The sequence below is a fragment of the Melospiza melodia genome, chromosome 5 (assembly GCF_035770615.1).
Source record: "Melospiza melodia melodia isolate bMelMel2 chromosome 5, bMelMel2.pri, whole genome shotgun sequence".
NCBI lineage: Eukaryota > Metazoa > Chordata > Aves > Passeriformes > Passerellidae > Melospiza > Melospiza melodia.
In genome coordinates, this window is record NC_086198.1 from 25,118,326 (window position 1) to 25,134,842 (window position 16,517).

Genomic DNA, 16,517 nt, shown 5'->3' on the forward strand with positions numbered 1-16,517 from the left:
TCAAAGAATTCTCAGTCTTCAGTAATTCAAAGATGCACTGAAATGCAAAAAGGTATTATGTAATAATGTTATGTTTTTTACATGTGAGTACAATGGTTGGTGTAATTGCTTACTTCCTTAACAGAAATGCAGACAGACAAATGCTCTTTAAGTCCTTGCAAGTGTGACCTGACTAAATGCTGTTGGTTTTACTATGTGTGGAATGCAAGTGCCTGACTTTAAATACTTGCATTTGAAAAATTGCAATTTATGTTTATTGAATCCCAGTACTAAGGAGTGTTCTGAGAGCAAGAGTCAGATTTCTGAACATGTACAGTTATTTAATCTATGCTAGTAGAGTTAGGTATCAGTTTAACTGTGGTCAAAAATATCTTAATTGATTTGACTTTTTGATCTCATGAGTTCACAGGATCTTTAGAAAAACAAAATATATTCCAGAATATATTTAGTTACTGAAGTACAACATGTTATTGGAAATGAGCATGTTCTTTCTACTTTCTGGATTTTAAAGGGTAAAATCAAACATACTGCCAGTTCCTCACAAGAGCAAAACACTTGACAGCAGTGGGCTCTCAGCTTAAACTATGTCTGAGATTCTGGTTTTGTTTGTTTGTAAGTTCTCCAAGTAGCCTAGGAACTTGGGCAGTCTGAAAATGTGACTATTAGGCCTGCCTGATATTCCTAGTAAGTTTTGTCTTTCAATTTGCATCTTTCATGTTAATGGTGGTGAGTTTTTCCCCTTATCCTAATTAATATAAAGAAGTCCTGTACAGTTAGAAAAACCAGCCAGTTTGTAGGAGGAGTGGTATAATCTTACAGTAATGTTTGCCTTGTAAAAAGCAGCATGAAATGAAGGACAGTAGGGAAGGGGCAGGTGTTGGAATTTGCAAGTGTTGATATAAACTGTAAATAAGATCTTTTCTTAGAGAATCAGAAAAATATATTTGTGTGCATTCTGCCCAGTGCAATTAAGACCTCTTGCCAGAGCCTGCATTTGGCAGACTTTTGGAGGTTAATATTTAATAGGTTATTAGCTAGTGCTGTTTGCTGTGTTCCCAGTATATGGATCTCCTGCTCCCTTGGAAGTATTATTTTGTGCAAATTAAATGCATTTCTGTACTGAAACACATGAATCTACATATGTTATTACAGAAACCATTATGAAGCAGGTAATAGTGTGCTATCAGAGGTTTTTCTGCTTTTAGTTCATGCGCTTCTGTTCTCATTTTTCATCTCTGTTCAACATAATAAAAGCAATTACTGTACTGCATGATTCCTGAAATCTCTATAATTGCATAGTCAATTATAGTATTCAGTCAGTGGTAAGCCTGATCCTACTTTAGCTGCAGGAATGTTGATTTCTAACTTTTGCCATCAGGTGACAGAAGACTCTGATCTAACACAGATGATTCACTTGAGTCATTTGTCTGCGATGACTTGTACTTAAACTGGAGGTGTAGTTGTAATGAAGATACAATGCCATAGAAATGGGAAATAGAAAACACCTATGAGATCACCCTGAAGGTTCTGTTAGAGTACAGAATGTATTTTTAACTCCTTTTCTAGTTCAGAGATGAACGATCCAAGAACAGGATCATTCCTATCCTTTTGTTGCTGGGTTGTTACGTGACCTAGTGGAATTTCTAGTGAAGTCTCAGCTTATCTGTATTACCCAGTGTTGATTCAGAGAGTCATAAAAATGAGCTTGGGCATGTTTAGTGCCAGTTTATTGGTATGAGAGTGCTGCTCCACCTCTGTTCAAAATTCCTAAGGCCTGAACCTACTTTTATTACAGAGTTTGTAAACAGCATTCCTTATTGCTGGGAAGGAGAAGGGATTGAAGAGTAGAAGCTAGAGTCAGCATTTACAGTTGTCTTTTCAGTTGTTCAGATTCCCTGGTTAATGAGTTGGCCATAGGGCAATGCAACGTGGGAGAAATACAAGGGTAAAACTAATCTGTTTTCCTTGAAGGATCTGCCTGCACTTTATGGGATATAGCACAGTTCAGACCAGTGCCAACAGTGTCTTTTAGACAGCCAATTCTTTCATTACTGTGTAATTCATTGTCATGCTGTGTACAGGAGAAGCACCATACATGGAGAGAGACAGGTTTCTTAACAGCTTGTTTTAAACTTCCCAACCTACTTACATGGACTTCAGTGGAACACCTCTGAATTTTGGCACAGCTTCACATTTTTCTAATGAAGAAATCCTTTGGCAAACACACACTTGTTTACACCTCAAACAGTTGGCCAGCAGGATGAAGGAATGTAATGGGCACTGTACTGCCTTACCTTTGTTCTCTGGCTTTTGATGGACTCATTAACATTTGCCCTTTAACAGCACTGCAGAGAGTTACAGAGCATTTGCTTTAGGATTCCTTCACTGGAGGTGACATTTATTTTAAGAATATACTGAAATACCAAATAATGCCCATTGTAACTACAGTAACTTACCATAATTTTCCTTTCTCTCACTATTGTTCTGTATGAGCAGGTGAATACAGACATGAGCAGAAAGTCTGTCCTGTGGGAAGCTGAGAGCAGGAATTGTCACCACAGTCAGCCTTCTGAGTTCATTCCTCCATCTCTCCTGTGATTGTGACCATCTGGCCATGTTTGTGCTTCTTACTCTTGATGCATCATCTATTCAAGTTAAGAGAGCCCAAAGTGGACAAAAGGCAGAAGTTACTCCAACAGGAGCAGTGTCCCAGCAGTGTAGTCAGAACTGTAGGATTTGGATGCAAATAACTTCCAGTATCCTTGTGGGATACATTCAGGATTGTGACTAAGGCTGGATTTTTGTATTTCTCAAGAGGAAGTAAGGTTTGTTGCTGCACAGAGATGATAAGGCAGTGGGCTGTCGTATCTCTCCAGTGTGAAGTCATGCATGCTTGTTTTGTTTTTAAGCAGTTTTTTTTCCTATTTAATCCACCAGGGAGTCCTCAACTTGCCTTTTGCTAAGATTCCTGGGACCTCTGATCTGCAAAGTCCACATCAATCCCACTCTTTCCTCTCCCCCTGGATGAAGCTCTTTCAGTTCAGAGCATTGCCTGCACTAGGTTTCCTTTGGCAAACAGATGCCAGGCAGCAGCTGGCCATCTCTGGGAGCTGGTTGTATCTTCTGCCTTGAGGCCCGTACATCTTACTGCTTTTTGGCCTACATCCTATGCAGACTGCAAGCTTGCAGCATTTTGACAGTGCTGCCTGGAGAGCTGCACAGGGCTGGAGGGTGAAGGGATTCCCTTAGGCAAATGTTCCTGACCTCCTGCAGAAAAAGGCCTTAAGGTGTTGCTGGTTCACTTCAACAACCTCCTGTTGTGTATGTGCCGTGGAGAGTCACAGGCTAAGATAATCTTACTACTAGGTTGATTTCTTAATTTTGAATGTTTTTAGGACAGGATAGCTTTGGGTTTAGGTTACATCTTTTTGGAGTGTACAGTTTTAATATTTAGCCTTCAGGGAAAATTTGGAGTTTGTTCACTGAATCTGCTTTGTTTAATAAGAGACATGATTTTGACCTTGAGGGTTTACTGAAAATTAATGGATTCACAGTCAGTGACAAGTAAACTACCTCTGGAGCTAGAAATGCCATATCTGCATAGCTGTGCTTGAGTATCATAGGCTTTCTGAGAGTATTTGCTAGCTCTTACCTCTGGAATCGAGCAGTGTTAGCAAAGTGTGTGTTTACTTTCAAGCATTTGAGCAGTTCTGCTGCTCAGTGTGCCTTTGGTCAAATATGGAGCCTGTGGTGTTGTTTCTTGAATTCTGTCAGGCTTGGTGCTGTGACCACTGCTCTGGAGAGCCTCTTCCAGTGCCCAACCACCCTGGATGTCCCCCAGGACACAGGTGGCCCTCCTGGCTGCCAGGGCACTGCTGACCCATGTTCGAGTTGCCATCAGCCAGGACCCCAGGTCCCATTCCATGGCACTGCCTTCCAGCCTCTCATTCCTCAGTCTGTCCATAGATCCAGGGTTACCCCATCCCAGGGGCAGAATCCAGCACTTTGCCTTATTGAGGGTCACATGGTTGGTGATTGCCCGGTCCTCTGATTCATCAAGGTCTCTCTGCAGGGCCTCTGCAGAGAAGTCAATAGCTCCTCCCAATTTAGGGTCCTCTAAAACTTGCTTAGTATCCCTTAAAGTCCTGTGTCCAAGTAATTCATGAAGATATTGAAGAGCACAGATCCTAAGATTGGACTCTGTGGAACTCCACTAGTGACAGGTCACCAGTCTGATGTCACCCCAGTCACTGTAACTCAACCCATGAGCCAATTGCTCACTCATCCCATGATGTGTTTATCCTGGACATTTTGTCCAGGGGTCTGTGAGAGAGAGCACTGAAAGCTTTACTGAAATACAAAGGATTCCCTTGATCAACTAGATGGGTTACCTCATCATAAAAGGAAATTAAGTTGAACAAGCAGGACTGGGATGTGGTTTAAAGGAAGTTGATACTCATCTCTCATTCCAAAGAGTCTTGCTCTCATTAAGACATCTGAATTTGCATAAAACATCAGAATTTCATTGAACTTTAAAGCTTCATGCACTTTAGGGTTGCATCAAATTTATAACTTTGATATCTGAGAAGAGCAGAGTGCAGAGGAGGTGTTTTAGTCATCCAGTGCCTAAAAATACAAGTAGAGTAAGAGAAAGCCAAATCTGGCAGCGGCAGCTGCATGTATTGTAAAGATGACCACATTTATCGTGACTTTATGGTTTCAGTATGGCAGCTAATCAAGGAAGGATTTCAGGCTTGGTTTTGAGTGTGGAAGAGAGTTGGTAACTGAATTATTTTTCAAGTATGTGTTGACTCTACTAAACCTGGAACAATTACAGAGCTATTGATCTTTGTCTCCCAGTGTCAGTAATTTGAGATTATGAGGCATCTTTAATTTGAGAAAAACTTCACAACTGTAATATTCCTATGTGGTTTTAAAATCGGTATCTTAGGTGTAGGTGAAGTGATGAATCAAGGTGGATTTTAGTGACATTTTTATGTTTCACTACTTTCTGAATAGAATCTATGTTTTGGGGAAGCATTTGGGCACAAGCCCATTGTAAGACAGCAGCCCTACTAAAGACAACTTTACTGAGGCACACCAGTTGTCACCAGTCTTGACTGGGACATTGAGCCCTTGACCACTCCTCTCTGGATGCAGCCAATCCTCACCCACTGAGCAGTGCATCCATCAAATCTATGTCTCTGCAATTTGGAGAGAGAGATGTGGTGGGGGCAGTGTCAAAAGCCTTGCAAGGTCCAGCAGATAATATTTGAAGTTCTTCCCTTGCCTTCAGCTCTACTGTTATGGAAAAGAATGGCAGAATAATTCAGGTTGGTTTGGATTATGTTGTCCCACAGCGTCTCTGACTTCTTTGTCCTCCCTAGTCCACACAGCATTCAAACCATGACTTTGGCACTTCCTCACACACAGAAATTCTGTGCTATGTCCAGTAATGTAATCACACCCTTAGTAAGAGCATAGGAATAGAAAGTGAGAGAATAATGTAAAAGTGTGAGATGAATGTAACTGAAAAATCTCACTGCAGATTTATCCCTGCCTTTGAAAGCCATTTGGGCCTGAAGTATATCTAGTACTCAGAGCTGCAGGAGATTTATCCTGTCCAGATTCATCCCAGAAGTCCTTTACTGCAATAAAATGGTGGTGGAGCTGGTCTTGTGTGAGAACTGGCTGCAGTATGAAATTTTGGAGACCCACAAGTACAGCATAAATACTCAGTCTGTTCATTGAATGACTTGAAGGGATTTGCTGTCTCAGCAGGAATTTCCACCAGATTCTCTGGGGCAATTCAGAATGACCTAAACCCTCTGGCAAAATCTGTCTCCAAACAAGGCCTGGTGTAATTGTCATTGTCATTACCATTAACTTTGGCAGAGAGCTATAAACTGTGTGTATGAATGGAATGACTGGAATATATTTGTTCAAGAGGTTTCAATGGGCACATACCAAGTGTGGGTGACTTTGGCAGGTGGCTCATTCCCTGGTCATTTGACTGGGCAGAACTGGTTGAGTCGGGTTGATTAGCTGTCAGGAGTGAATTACAGCTGGCTAATGTTCTCCCTTTCTCAGCCTTTCATGAAGCAGAGGTAATGCTGATGAGTGGATAGATTGACATTAAAGCTTTGTGCTGATAGCTAGCCAAATTGAGACTAGAGTGAAAAAGAAACCAGCATTCCAAATTTCCATGCATTGCTCAGCCATGCCTGTGTTTTTCCAAAGAAATGTACCTTTTTCTATTCCACGGGATAATTGTACTGATATAGACAACTTCTAAGTTGAAAAGGCACTAGGGTGACAAAGTATGAAGCCTTTCAAAAAGTCATATGGACTTTTATGTTTGGTGGATAACTGTAAGAATTTCATTTGTGTATTAAGCAAATTTTTGAGGAGTTTCTCTTGTCTGGAAGAGTACTATGTTCTTAAAACTTTAAAGAAAAAAATGTGCTGTGTATGTTTTAAATACCTGGTGGGTTTTTTGAGGATTACCTTATTCTAATTATATCTCTATTATCCTTTCAGTGATGACATTTAAGTATAAACTCACAGCTAGTTTCTTCCAAAAGATCTTCATTTAGACTTTATAATTACTTAACTCGAATGGGTATGAATTGTCCAATTATTTGGACATGTTCATGCATAGCTTGAGATACTGGAAATTTTTTGTTTTCCTACTTGAGAACATGAGTGAGGTACTCAGAAGAGCGGGATGACCTTTGCTAAGGATCTCTCTTCAAACCATGTTGATTCATATGCACAGAGCTCTCCAGACTCATCTGGAGCAGCTCCTGTTCTTCAAGAACAGAGAAAGATTACTCACCCTACCACATCAGATCTGTAGAATATGTCAGGTTTATCTTTGATCTTTGCACCCAGGAGCTTCTGACACCTCACATGGAGATGAAACATCCCTGTGATGCAGCCAGTCAGTTATGAGGAATCTTGTTGTTGGCATTGTCTGGGATGATGTCACTTGGCTGGTCAGCTTGTGCCTCCAGGTGAAAAGTTTTCTTGCACTTTCCTCAACACCCATCAGGATGCATGTTTATACTGGTCATAAAACTGACTGGTTTCTATTACAACTGCAAACACAGTTCCTTGCATCTGAACTTTGACGCAACAAAACTGGACAGCCAAATGCAGGATGTGCGGTGTACCATTTCCTTGTAGTTTTCTGTTCTTTGGTTCTGCGCTTTTGTTTTTATTTTGTTTTTATTATTGTCCCTTTGATTGTCAGTAGCATCTGATGCTATTTTGCTTGTATTTGGCTGAGAATGAGGGTGTAATTTAAATTACAGACTAGCAGATTTCAGCAGAGTCCATGCTTTCAGTGGCCACAGACTGTAGCTATGCTGTAACAGCCCACAAGTTACCTGTTTCAGGCTGAGTCTGATCTTTGTCAAATGCAATTTGAGGTTAAGCTTCACCAGAGAAAAAACTTTCAGGAAACAAAAATCAAATTATTTTTTCTTCAGCCAAAGCTTACTCACTAGGCTTGTCCTTGGATTTATTGGTGTCATCTTCCAAAGTGAAGCCTTGTCTGTATTTACAAAGATTTATAGAGGTGTGTTTGTTTAGTGGTTAGATTTTGCCAGGGACTGAATGTTGCTTTCACAGACACCACACCACATCAGGCATCTCAGTATACAGCAGGTCTTATGTTCTTGAGCTGGGCTTGTTTAGCCTGGAGAAAAAGAGATTGAGGGGTGACATTGTTCTCTGCGTGTACTTGAAAGGAGGTTGTAGCCAGTTGGGTTCTGGTCTCTTCTTCAGTGCCTCCAGACCCCAGGCCCTGCTGCCCCCTGTTGTGATTCTCTCCTGTAGCACTGCCATTGTGTAGCTCCCTGTCTGCCCTCCTCCCCACAGACATGGTTTTCCCATTTGAAATCACTGCACTGCTGCTGTTTTGTGGCAGCTGAGAGGCACTGCCTGTGCCCATGTGCTGTGTGCCCAGTTCCCATGGTGCCAACAGCCAGAGGCTGCTGCAGGTGATGGGCTAACAGAGTGCTGCTGGAACCAGCAGTGGTCCAAAGGTGAGATCCTGACTTCAGGCAAAATGCCCATTGACGTCAGCAAAGTCAGCATCTTACTCAAAGCAAGCCGTCCAGAGGCTGAAACTGGGAAGCCCTCTCAATATTTCTCTCTGATTTCCCTTTGCACTGATACATATTTTATTTTTCATTTTATTATCTACAAAGCTCAGTAAGAAGCAGCCTTTTGTCCCATGAAACTTTTCAGGATGCACACAGCATTTGAAAGCAGCTGTGAGTGAAATGAAGAACTAGAAACAGAAGTAAAATAAATTTTACAAAAAAATCTTAGGGTAAGCCAGGTATGAAGAGAAGTTCAGAAGTTCTGATTTACTGTCCAGAAGATTTGGAACAACTACAGCAGGCAGCAGAACTGAGAAAAAAATGGATAATTAAAGTCATTAGGAGGCACCAGCATTATTTCTTCAGAAAAAAAATTGTTATGAAAGAGCCTGTGAGTATGTGCATAGGTACAGTCAGTATAGTGCACTTGAATTTTCAGAATATTTTAATGGGGTTGTCAACAGTTCTAAAGAAGCAAAGATTCTTTAGAAATCTGTATGGTGATCAGAAGGAAAAACTTTTTATGGATTAACTGAAAAGCACTAAAAAGATATGATTGGTTTAGTGGTGGAAAAAGGTTTTCTGAGAAGTACCGCAAGGATCTTTATTGGAATCTGTTATTTAACTGTTTCCATAATAACCTAGAAAATACTCAATGTATTGCTAATAGAAAAGTATTCAAGGCAGGAAAAACTAAAAGCTGAAAGGCTACAAGGACTTTCAGAAGGCTTCTGATTTACTCTTTATTGAGTAAAAGACTGATTAGTTGAGTTTCCATCACTATGTGCTAACTATGTCCACAAAGCCCCACAGATTATATAAATATGTATACTGATGAGCTCCAAATTAAGCAATCATGAAAGCAAATTAGGAATTAGATTTTCATGAGAAGCCAGCACTAAATCTGCCTTCATATATAATGCCACATGCAGTTCTGACTACATTTTAGAAAGGACTTCATAGTAGGTGAAAAGGTGTAGAGAAAAGCAACAAAAATGATCAAACACATGAGTATGACTTCTGTAAAATGAGACTAGACAAGCTAATATTTTTCTGTCTGATTAGAGACCTCTACTGGAGTAGTATAAAGTCAGGATTGGTATGGGAAGGTGGTTAAGGAACAGTTACTGGCAAATTCTCATAATTCAAAACCAAGGGAAAGATTATGTCACCATACCTAAAATAGAAATACTTTTCAATCAATTTTAATCAATGTGTAACAATGTTGCAAAACTCCCAGCCGTCGGGTCTTGGAAAGGCTACAACCAGAAGTGAACTCAAGAGCAAACTGAACATAATCACAAAGGTTAGGTTCAATGTTTGCTGTTAAAATGAGGGGCAGACCTCCAAACTTGCTCTTCTCCCCTTAGCATTCTTATAGCATGTGTTGGTATCGTCATTAAAAAGGGTGGGAAGGGAGTTGAGAAGAGCTATAATAATTGTTGTTAACATTAGTTTCTCTAGTAGTGTCAAGAAGCAAATTCAATGCAAACTTTTTTAGTCTGTCTGCTGTGATACAGAAAATAAGTATTTATTTTGCTTAACTTTCTTTTCTTTTTTTTTTCTTGCCCCTGATCTTTCAATAGACACACCTTTATTTTTCTTTAAATAGTCTTTATCAAGCTGAGTGTTTGATTCATTTGTATTTTGTAATACTGTTTTTCACCTTGTCACCTTTGCTGTTTGTACACTGGTACAGAATGTCTTTCAGCTACAGATTATGTGAAAGGGCTGTTCTGGCCTTTCTTCTTTTCACATTTCATTTTTCTCTCTCCTTGCTTCTGTAGATGACCAAACCCCCAACGGAACAATCCAGCCAAATGTGCCTATTGCCACAACCAGGCCAGTCAGAAGGAATGCCTCAAGTCAGCCTCCCATTACCAGACAGTGGTTCATGTGGGAAGGAGATGGATTTAGCAGATGAAGTGTCCTTTGTTAACAATGATGTGTTTTTCTCCAGGTTAGTGGGGTTTTTTTTGTTGTTGTTGTTTTGGGTTTTTTGTTTGTCTTTTTTTTTTTTTTTTTTTTTTTTGTCTTTGTGTTTTTCTCTTTGCTTGTTTTGTCCCTGCATCTCTGGCTCTGGGTATTTTGAACACTTAAACAGGCTATCAGGGTGTAAGATAAATTAACGTGTCTTTTCTGGTTGAATCCACACACTCCAAAGCCAGTTGTGTGCTTTAGTTTTCCTCTCCAAGATAAAATTTCAAGCATATGAAGGTAGCCTGCTTGATGAAGGTAGTGCAAGTGGACAGGTCTGATCTACAGTCAGGCAATAGAAATTACCCCAAGCACAAGATGAAACCAAAATGTGTCTCTTGAATGATCAAGGATATTTGATCTGCCCAGTTTAAGTCTTAACAGATGGCTGACTTTATTCTCACTCTTAAATCCAAAAAAGAAGAGGCTTTTGTAGAGTTTTCTGTTTCTGGCAAAAATTGTGCTGCTGATAGTACTACTCCATTCAGACAAGAGTAGAAGAGTATGTGTAGAGTATCTATACAAGTATCTTTGTGAATTCATCTATGAGAGTCTATTGCTGTAAAGCATTGATAAAAGTATCTATCTAAAAGAGTATTTTGAGTTTTGATTGCTGGCAGATTGTCTGTTAGGTGAACAGGTAATGGGCATTTTTCTTTCTTGTAAAGTCCTTCCCTGCACATCAGGCTGAACTGGGATCTTTTCATTATTCTCAGGATATTGAATCGAGTCTGCCATTCTCTCTCCTCTTGTGTCTAGTGCAGCACATGAGGGATTCAGGTTACTGTGGGAAATTGCAGGGTGCTACTGAAATATGGAATTGGCCTGATGTGGGAAATAGTGCTATTCACATGTCATGGAACAGAACACTGCAGTGTCCCAGCACACCGAGCAGGAACACAAAGCAGAGGCAGTGCTGCCAGACACGTAGCTGAGTGACTTCACTGTGTAAGCAGGAGATGTGTGCTATTCTCAGCACCAGAGCAGACAGTTTACGAGACAAGTTAGCAAATTATGCACTAGCACTGGATTTTGGTTCATAGTAATGGTGGTGAAGCATAGATGTTGAATTTGGTTTCTAGCCCTTGGCAAGCACACATGCTCTTTAACTATGTGTTTCACTCTCCTCAAGCTTCCCCAAAAATTCCTGCAGCCAGAACACATCAAGTTTGTTTACATAGCTTCATCAATCCAGCTGCTTTTCACTGAGATGATTTAGAAATCAATGATCAGAGCAGGTCACCTGGCAAACTGGAGAAGGCAATAGTTGTAGCAGCTATACTGGACCAGGCGGATGGGGCTGTGGCGGAAGTTCCAGCCTCTGGTGTTGATATGCTGGAACCTGGCAGGGAGTGTGCCTGTACTCTGCTATGTGTTCCCAGGTGTAAAGGGAAATGAAGTGCACAAGGGTTGAAATAAAGAACTGCCAGGTCTTGTGTCTGGGAAGGTGTGTGTGACTGATGTACTTCATGAGGTACCCCAACAAACTGCCTTTCTTTCAGCAGAACAGTTCCCAGACAATGTAATTATTTGCTGTAGGGAATCCTGCTTTCCTGTCAATGTGCAATTGCTTAGAAGAGTTCTGGTGAAGGATGGGACAGTTGGGCCAGTGCTGGCACAGGAAATTAAGCGCCAAATGAAAGGTGTTTGTAACTAGGCAGAAGGCTGATCTTCATGCTCGGGCCTTGGGTTGAAAGATGTCTGCATCTCTGATTTTATCTGGGAAATTAATTAATTGTAGAAATTAATTCTCTTGTAATCCCATTTTGTTCAAGAATGTCCTAGTTTCCTGTCCTGTCACACTTCTGTACATATTTACCTAATTGCATTGAATATCTGTGCTGCCATTTGCTTCTGGTACCTTGGTAGTGTTTGCTGTTTTCTTTGCAGCTTCAGGCTGGCAGGTTGTTGGGCAGGATAGGATGGAGAGAAGGCTGTGGACCAGGGGAAGAGCAGAGAGAGGTATTCAGCAGACCCGACATGCTTGGGGGACACCTGTCTGTGCAATGGGCACAAACCTTGATTCCCTGGCATCGATGTAGAGCTCTGATGTATCAGGAGTGGTTTTAAACCTGCTTTTGGCAGCACTGTGCCACTGCCATGTAATTTAAGCCCACAATGAAGTATTACCTGGTGTTACTTCAGTGCAAGGCTATTATTAGGAGTTTTCACCTTTTTCAGCAGGAGGACTCTGGCATCTGACCTAGATTACAAAGTGCTTTGCAAACACACTGCTCTTCTTGTTGGGGGGTTTTGTGTCACAAGGTACCAACAGTTCTAAAATAAATCTTATCATTAATTACGTGTAATTACCAGATAAGTTTTAGTGAAATGACTGTATCTGCTCAACTATGATATGATCTTTGCTAGAAAAGAATAAAGGTTGTTTTTGGCAGTGATAATCATTTGCTGTTTCATGAAAACGCCTGTGGTTTGTTCCCTTTCCATGCTCAGATACCATGATATGGGTGGATTAGAAGAGGATAAAGGGCTACATAGAAGAGTAGATACAGAATTCCACTTTTAGCAGCTTTACAGGTGTAACACTGAAGAAATAACCACACACACTAAGGCTCCCTCCAGCAAGGATTGCAGTCTTCAGTAAATTTTCCATCAGTTTCATTTGACACTAGAGCCTTCAGTGAGAAAATAAGAGACTTCTGGTTGATTAGTGATTTTTAATACTATTTAATATGCCTCTTAATATATGTCTTCATACAGTTGTCCTTAAAATGAAGATCCACATATTCAGTAGCAACTACATTTGTGACTCTGTCTTCTATAATGACTTACCATTTTTTAAAAATACTGAAAGTCATGTTATGCCTCCTTACAGGTATGATATTCCTCATTGCAGGAATTTTTGAAGGTGCTGCTGTCATCTGAAATATGCAATACATCAGTTGCAGTCATAACATTGCAGAGCATAAAATCTCCATCACCTTCTGTTCACAACAGTTATTTTAAGAAAATGTTATAAGTTGTGTTCTTTTTTTCTGAAAAAAAAAGGCTGGATTAACTCTATATACCTGTAGTCCCCACTAGCACATAATGCATGTGTTGTTTTGAAAATTGCCTCATTATTATAGCTGTATGCCAAGGGCAAACTGCTAATTATGCAGCAGCAGAAAAGCATATGTATGCAGCTCTTGAGTAAATCCAAAAACAGCGGAGAAGGAAAGAGACAAAGGAAGGAAATAGAGAAGGGGTAGAAGAGACTGGTCCTCAGAAAAAAATGTTTAAATTTTTAAATTTTTAAATCTTTAGGCAGTATGCAGCCTGTTATTTACTTCTGTGAGTCTCATCTCATTTGTGCAAGAGTTCCTATGCAGAACTTCAGGGCCAAACCTCTGGAGCCTGGGAACCGCACACGTCCTTTGTCTTTACCTGGATGAGAGCCACAAGACACACGCTGCAGACTCAGGAGCTGGGGAAGGCAACAACCTTTGGAATGGAGAGTGGGCTGGAGGGAATGGGCCACCCTGGGGCCTTACCCAAGACCTTCAGTGAGAGGGGTCTGGAGTGGTCCTGCAGCTCTGTGAAGCTGAGTCCCTATTTGAGTCCCTCTTTCTTTCTCTGTCTAGAAGGAAGAAGTCAAAGCTCTGGTTCATAGATGACTGCAGTAGGAATTGGCATGATTTTGAATATGTTTAGAGGTACTACAACTTCAAATAACTGCTTCAAATAATAGACTCAAATGGCTTTTACTTGAGGGTTAGATATATTAAGACTTACATGGATACAAGGTAGGAGGGCCTCTTGCAAGCAATTTTCTTGCCTTTTGGGCTAAACTTTGTATGTAAGCAAAGAGAAGGGAGAGCCTTCAGGAAGGAGGGAAAATGCTTCCTGCAGTCAAAATGTGAGCATAAATGTCTTTCCTGATACTGGCTCAGAGGTGCAAGCTGTCTGCAGACTTTGGTTGACACTATGCTGGATCTTTTGTCCAGGAAAGGGCACAGAAATATGCTTTGCTGTTGTACATGTCTATCCTAGCACTTGCTGGAGCTGCGTCTTTTTGCACTCCTGGGACTGTTTTGAAGAGAGATCCCTCAGTAGGAGAGCATCCTACTGTTTGTGTTGCTGTTAGGCTCTGTGCATGGAAAGAGTGCAGCTGAGTACCCATCCTTGCCTGGTAATGGTTGGGTGCTGGGGAATGGGTGCCATGTATGGCAGACACACTTTATGAAAAACACTGTGCAGCTCCTCAGAGCCACGGCTTAGAGCAGCCACAGCAGTTGTTCAGCGAGCCAGCCTTCTGTATTTTGTAGCCAGGTCTTTGTGTGCCAGAGATCACAAATTCCTGTTTGTGACTGCCATCACAGCTGCACTGAGATTTGCCAGCACAGATAATGCTGTGCTGGCTTTCTAACACGTGCGTGTTCTCAAAGAGAAGGTTTGTTTACACATCAACCTTTTGTTCACAAAAATCCTTATATCTGGCCTGTGTCCTGAAAATAAAGGAACATGCCTAGTAGCATAGTAGCATCCCTAAAATAAAGGGTTGGTTAATGTACCCTGCTGTGCCTCCTTCTTAATGACACTGTATATTTTCACTGCTAGTTATTGAGGTATGAAAACATACATCTATTTGTACACTGAGAAGTTTGTGCTTACTGTAAACATTTTCCCTATTTATTGGCTTTCCTCTTAGCAGCTGAGGTTTAAAGCCAAGGCAAGCCAAAACTTATCATTATTCTCTGGCATGTGATAAGAATTGGTCTGTTCTTGCCAGAACAAATCAAACAGGGGGGCTAGTGTTGTTTGCTTAGCTGACTGGTTTTGTTTAGGTTTGGGGTTTTTTGTTTTTGAAGTCTGTCATGCCAGCACATTCAGTCCCCATCAAAAGTAATAATTTGCCTTACCACTGAGGAGCCGTGCTGCCTGGTTTACATAAGGGACTGCAGCCAGGCAGCAGGCAGGGCTGCCCTGATTCTTCGAGAAAACGATTCAAGAAAGGGGTAAGGGTCTGGAATGTTGGTAGGGAGGTGGTAATCACAGTTGCCTTCTGCATCATTCAGCATGCAGCAGCCTCTGGCAGGCCCTGTTCTGAGCCCTCAGAGAGAACGTTTTATGTAAAGTGTTGTTGCTTTTTGCCACTTTCTCTCTTTAGGTTGTGTTGAGTTAGTTTTTCCAAGCTGACTCATTTAACTTTGCAAGTACATTTGTCTCCACCCTCCTATGCAATCAATTCCCTTCTTTCTTGCATTGTGGGATGCTGGCAGCAGGAGCTGCCTTACATAATGAGCTGTTAAGAAAAGCATTTCGTTTTCTAAAAACACAGTCACAAAGACATGTGATTTCTGTGTCTCTCCAAGGCAGGTGACTGTGAATGGAAAATCAGGGTGTGGCCTGAGCTCTTCCTGGGTTCTTCTCCCCTGTCTATAGCCCAGATGTAATAACAGTTACAGACCCATGTAATTATGTAGATTTTTTCCATGCAAGTCACCTGGGTGGATTTCAGTGTGCTTTTCCAAGCATTTGACCTTTCTCTTCCACCCCACACAGGTTACTCCTTTAAATTAGGCTTTGTCCATTACACTGTTCTAACTTTCCTTTATAATTCTAGCCATTTCATCTTTGTCTCTCTTTGCAAGATTTACATGGTGACAAATTATGGCTTGTGTGATGGGGAATATTTTGAATCTGATGCCCTGACCTGTGCCACGGAAGTGGAGGTTCATCTTGTAAGCAAGAAGATTCATATATAAAACAAGGATCTGGTGACTATTCGAGGTGGAAGGCACATACGCACTTTTATTGTCATAATGTGCATATGGAAACAAAACTTCTTCTTTCGGTCCATGAGCCAAGCCAAATTAGCTTTTCCTGTTTCCTGGGACAGCATCCAGCAGCCTTAGAAATCAGAAACTACAGTAAATTCACAGTAATTGACTAACAAAGCTGGAAAAAAATGACTCCATTTCTGTACCTCAGGCATGGCTCTCTCAGCTAGAAGGATTTTTTATTTTGTTATCTGCTTTTGCTGTGAGGAGGAAATCCCAACATCTCATGAAGCTGATGGCTTTCTGATACCAACTGGACCACATAATAGATGTGCTGAGGGAATAAAGGACAAACATCTGTATGATTTTTAAGTAATTTTTAAACAAAATAATATGTGACCTTTTATTGGAGAACACACAGTGAATCATAAGGAGTGTAGGCTAACCTTGGAAATCTTTGTGCTTTTAATATTCATGTGTTTATAAACCAAGACACCCATCACTAACTCATGTTTCAAGAAAGTAGGGAAAAAACAAAGCCTCTGCACTGTGACTTGACTTATTTTTACTTCAATAAGTAAGTAGTTCCCTCTCCTGTAACTTCCTTAGGCTGTCTGCTGAAGTGCCTGGTCCATTGTTCCGAAGGGGAGGCTCAGCACAGAGTGCTCTTTTTCCGTTAGCTGTGCAGAGCCAGCAGTTTTTGACC

General features: G+C 40.9%; 1 protein-coding gene across 5 annotated transcripts in view; it reads left to right on the forward strand.

The window, feature by feature from the left end:
- Positions 1 to 16,517, forward strand: part of FAM13A (family with sequence similarity 13 member A) — a 119,653-nt gene that overhangs the window by 37,246 nt on the left and 65,890 nt on the right. For all 5 annotated transcript variants that reach the window (XM_063156622.1, XM_063156623.1, XM_063156624.1 and 2 more), the window contains exon 6: positions 9,899 to 10,071. In XM_063156622.1, the coding sequence (XP_063012692.1) occupies positions 9,899 to 10,071 (173 nt within the window). The remainder of the gene's footprint in view (positions 1 to 9,898; positions 10,072 to 16,517) is intronic.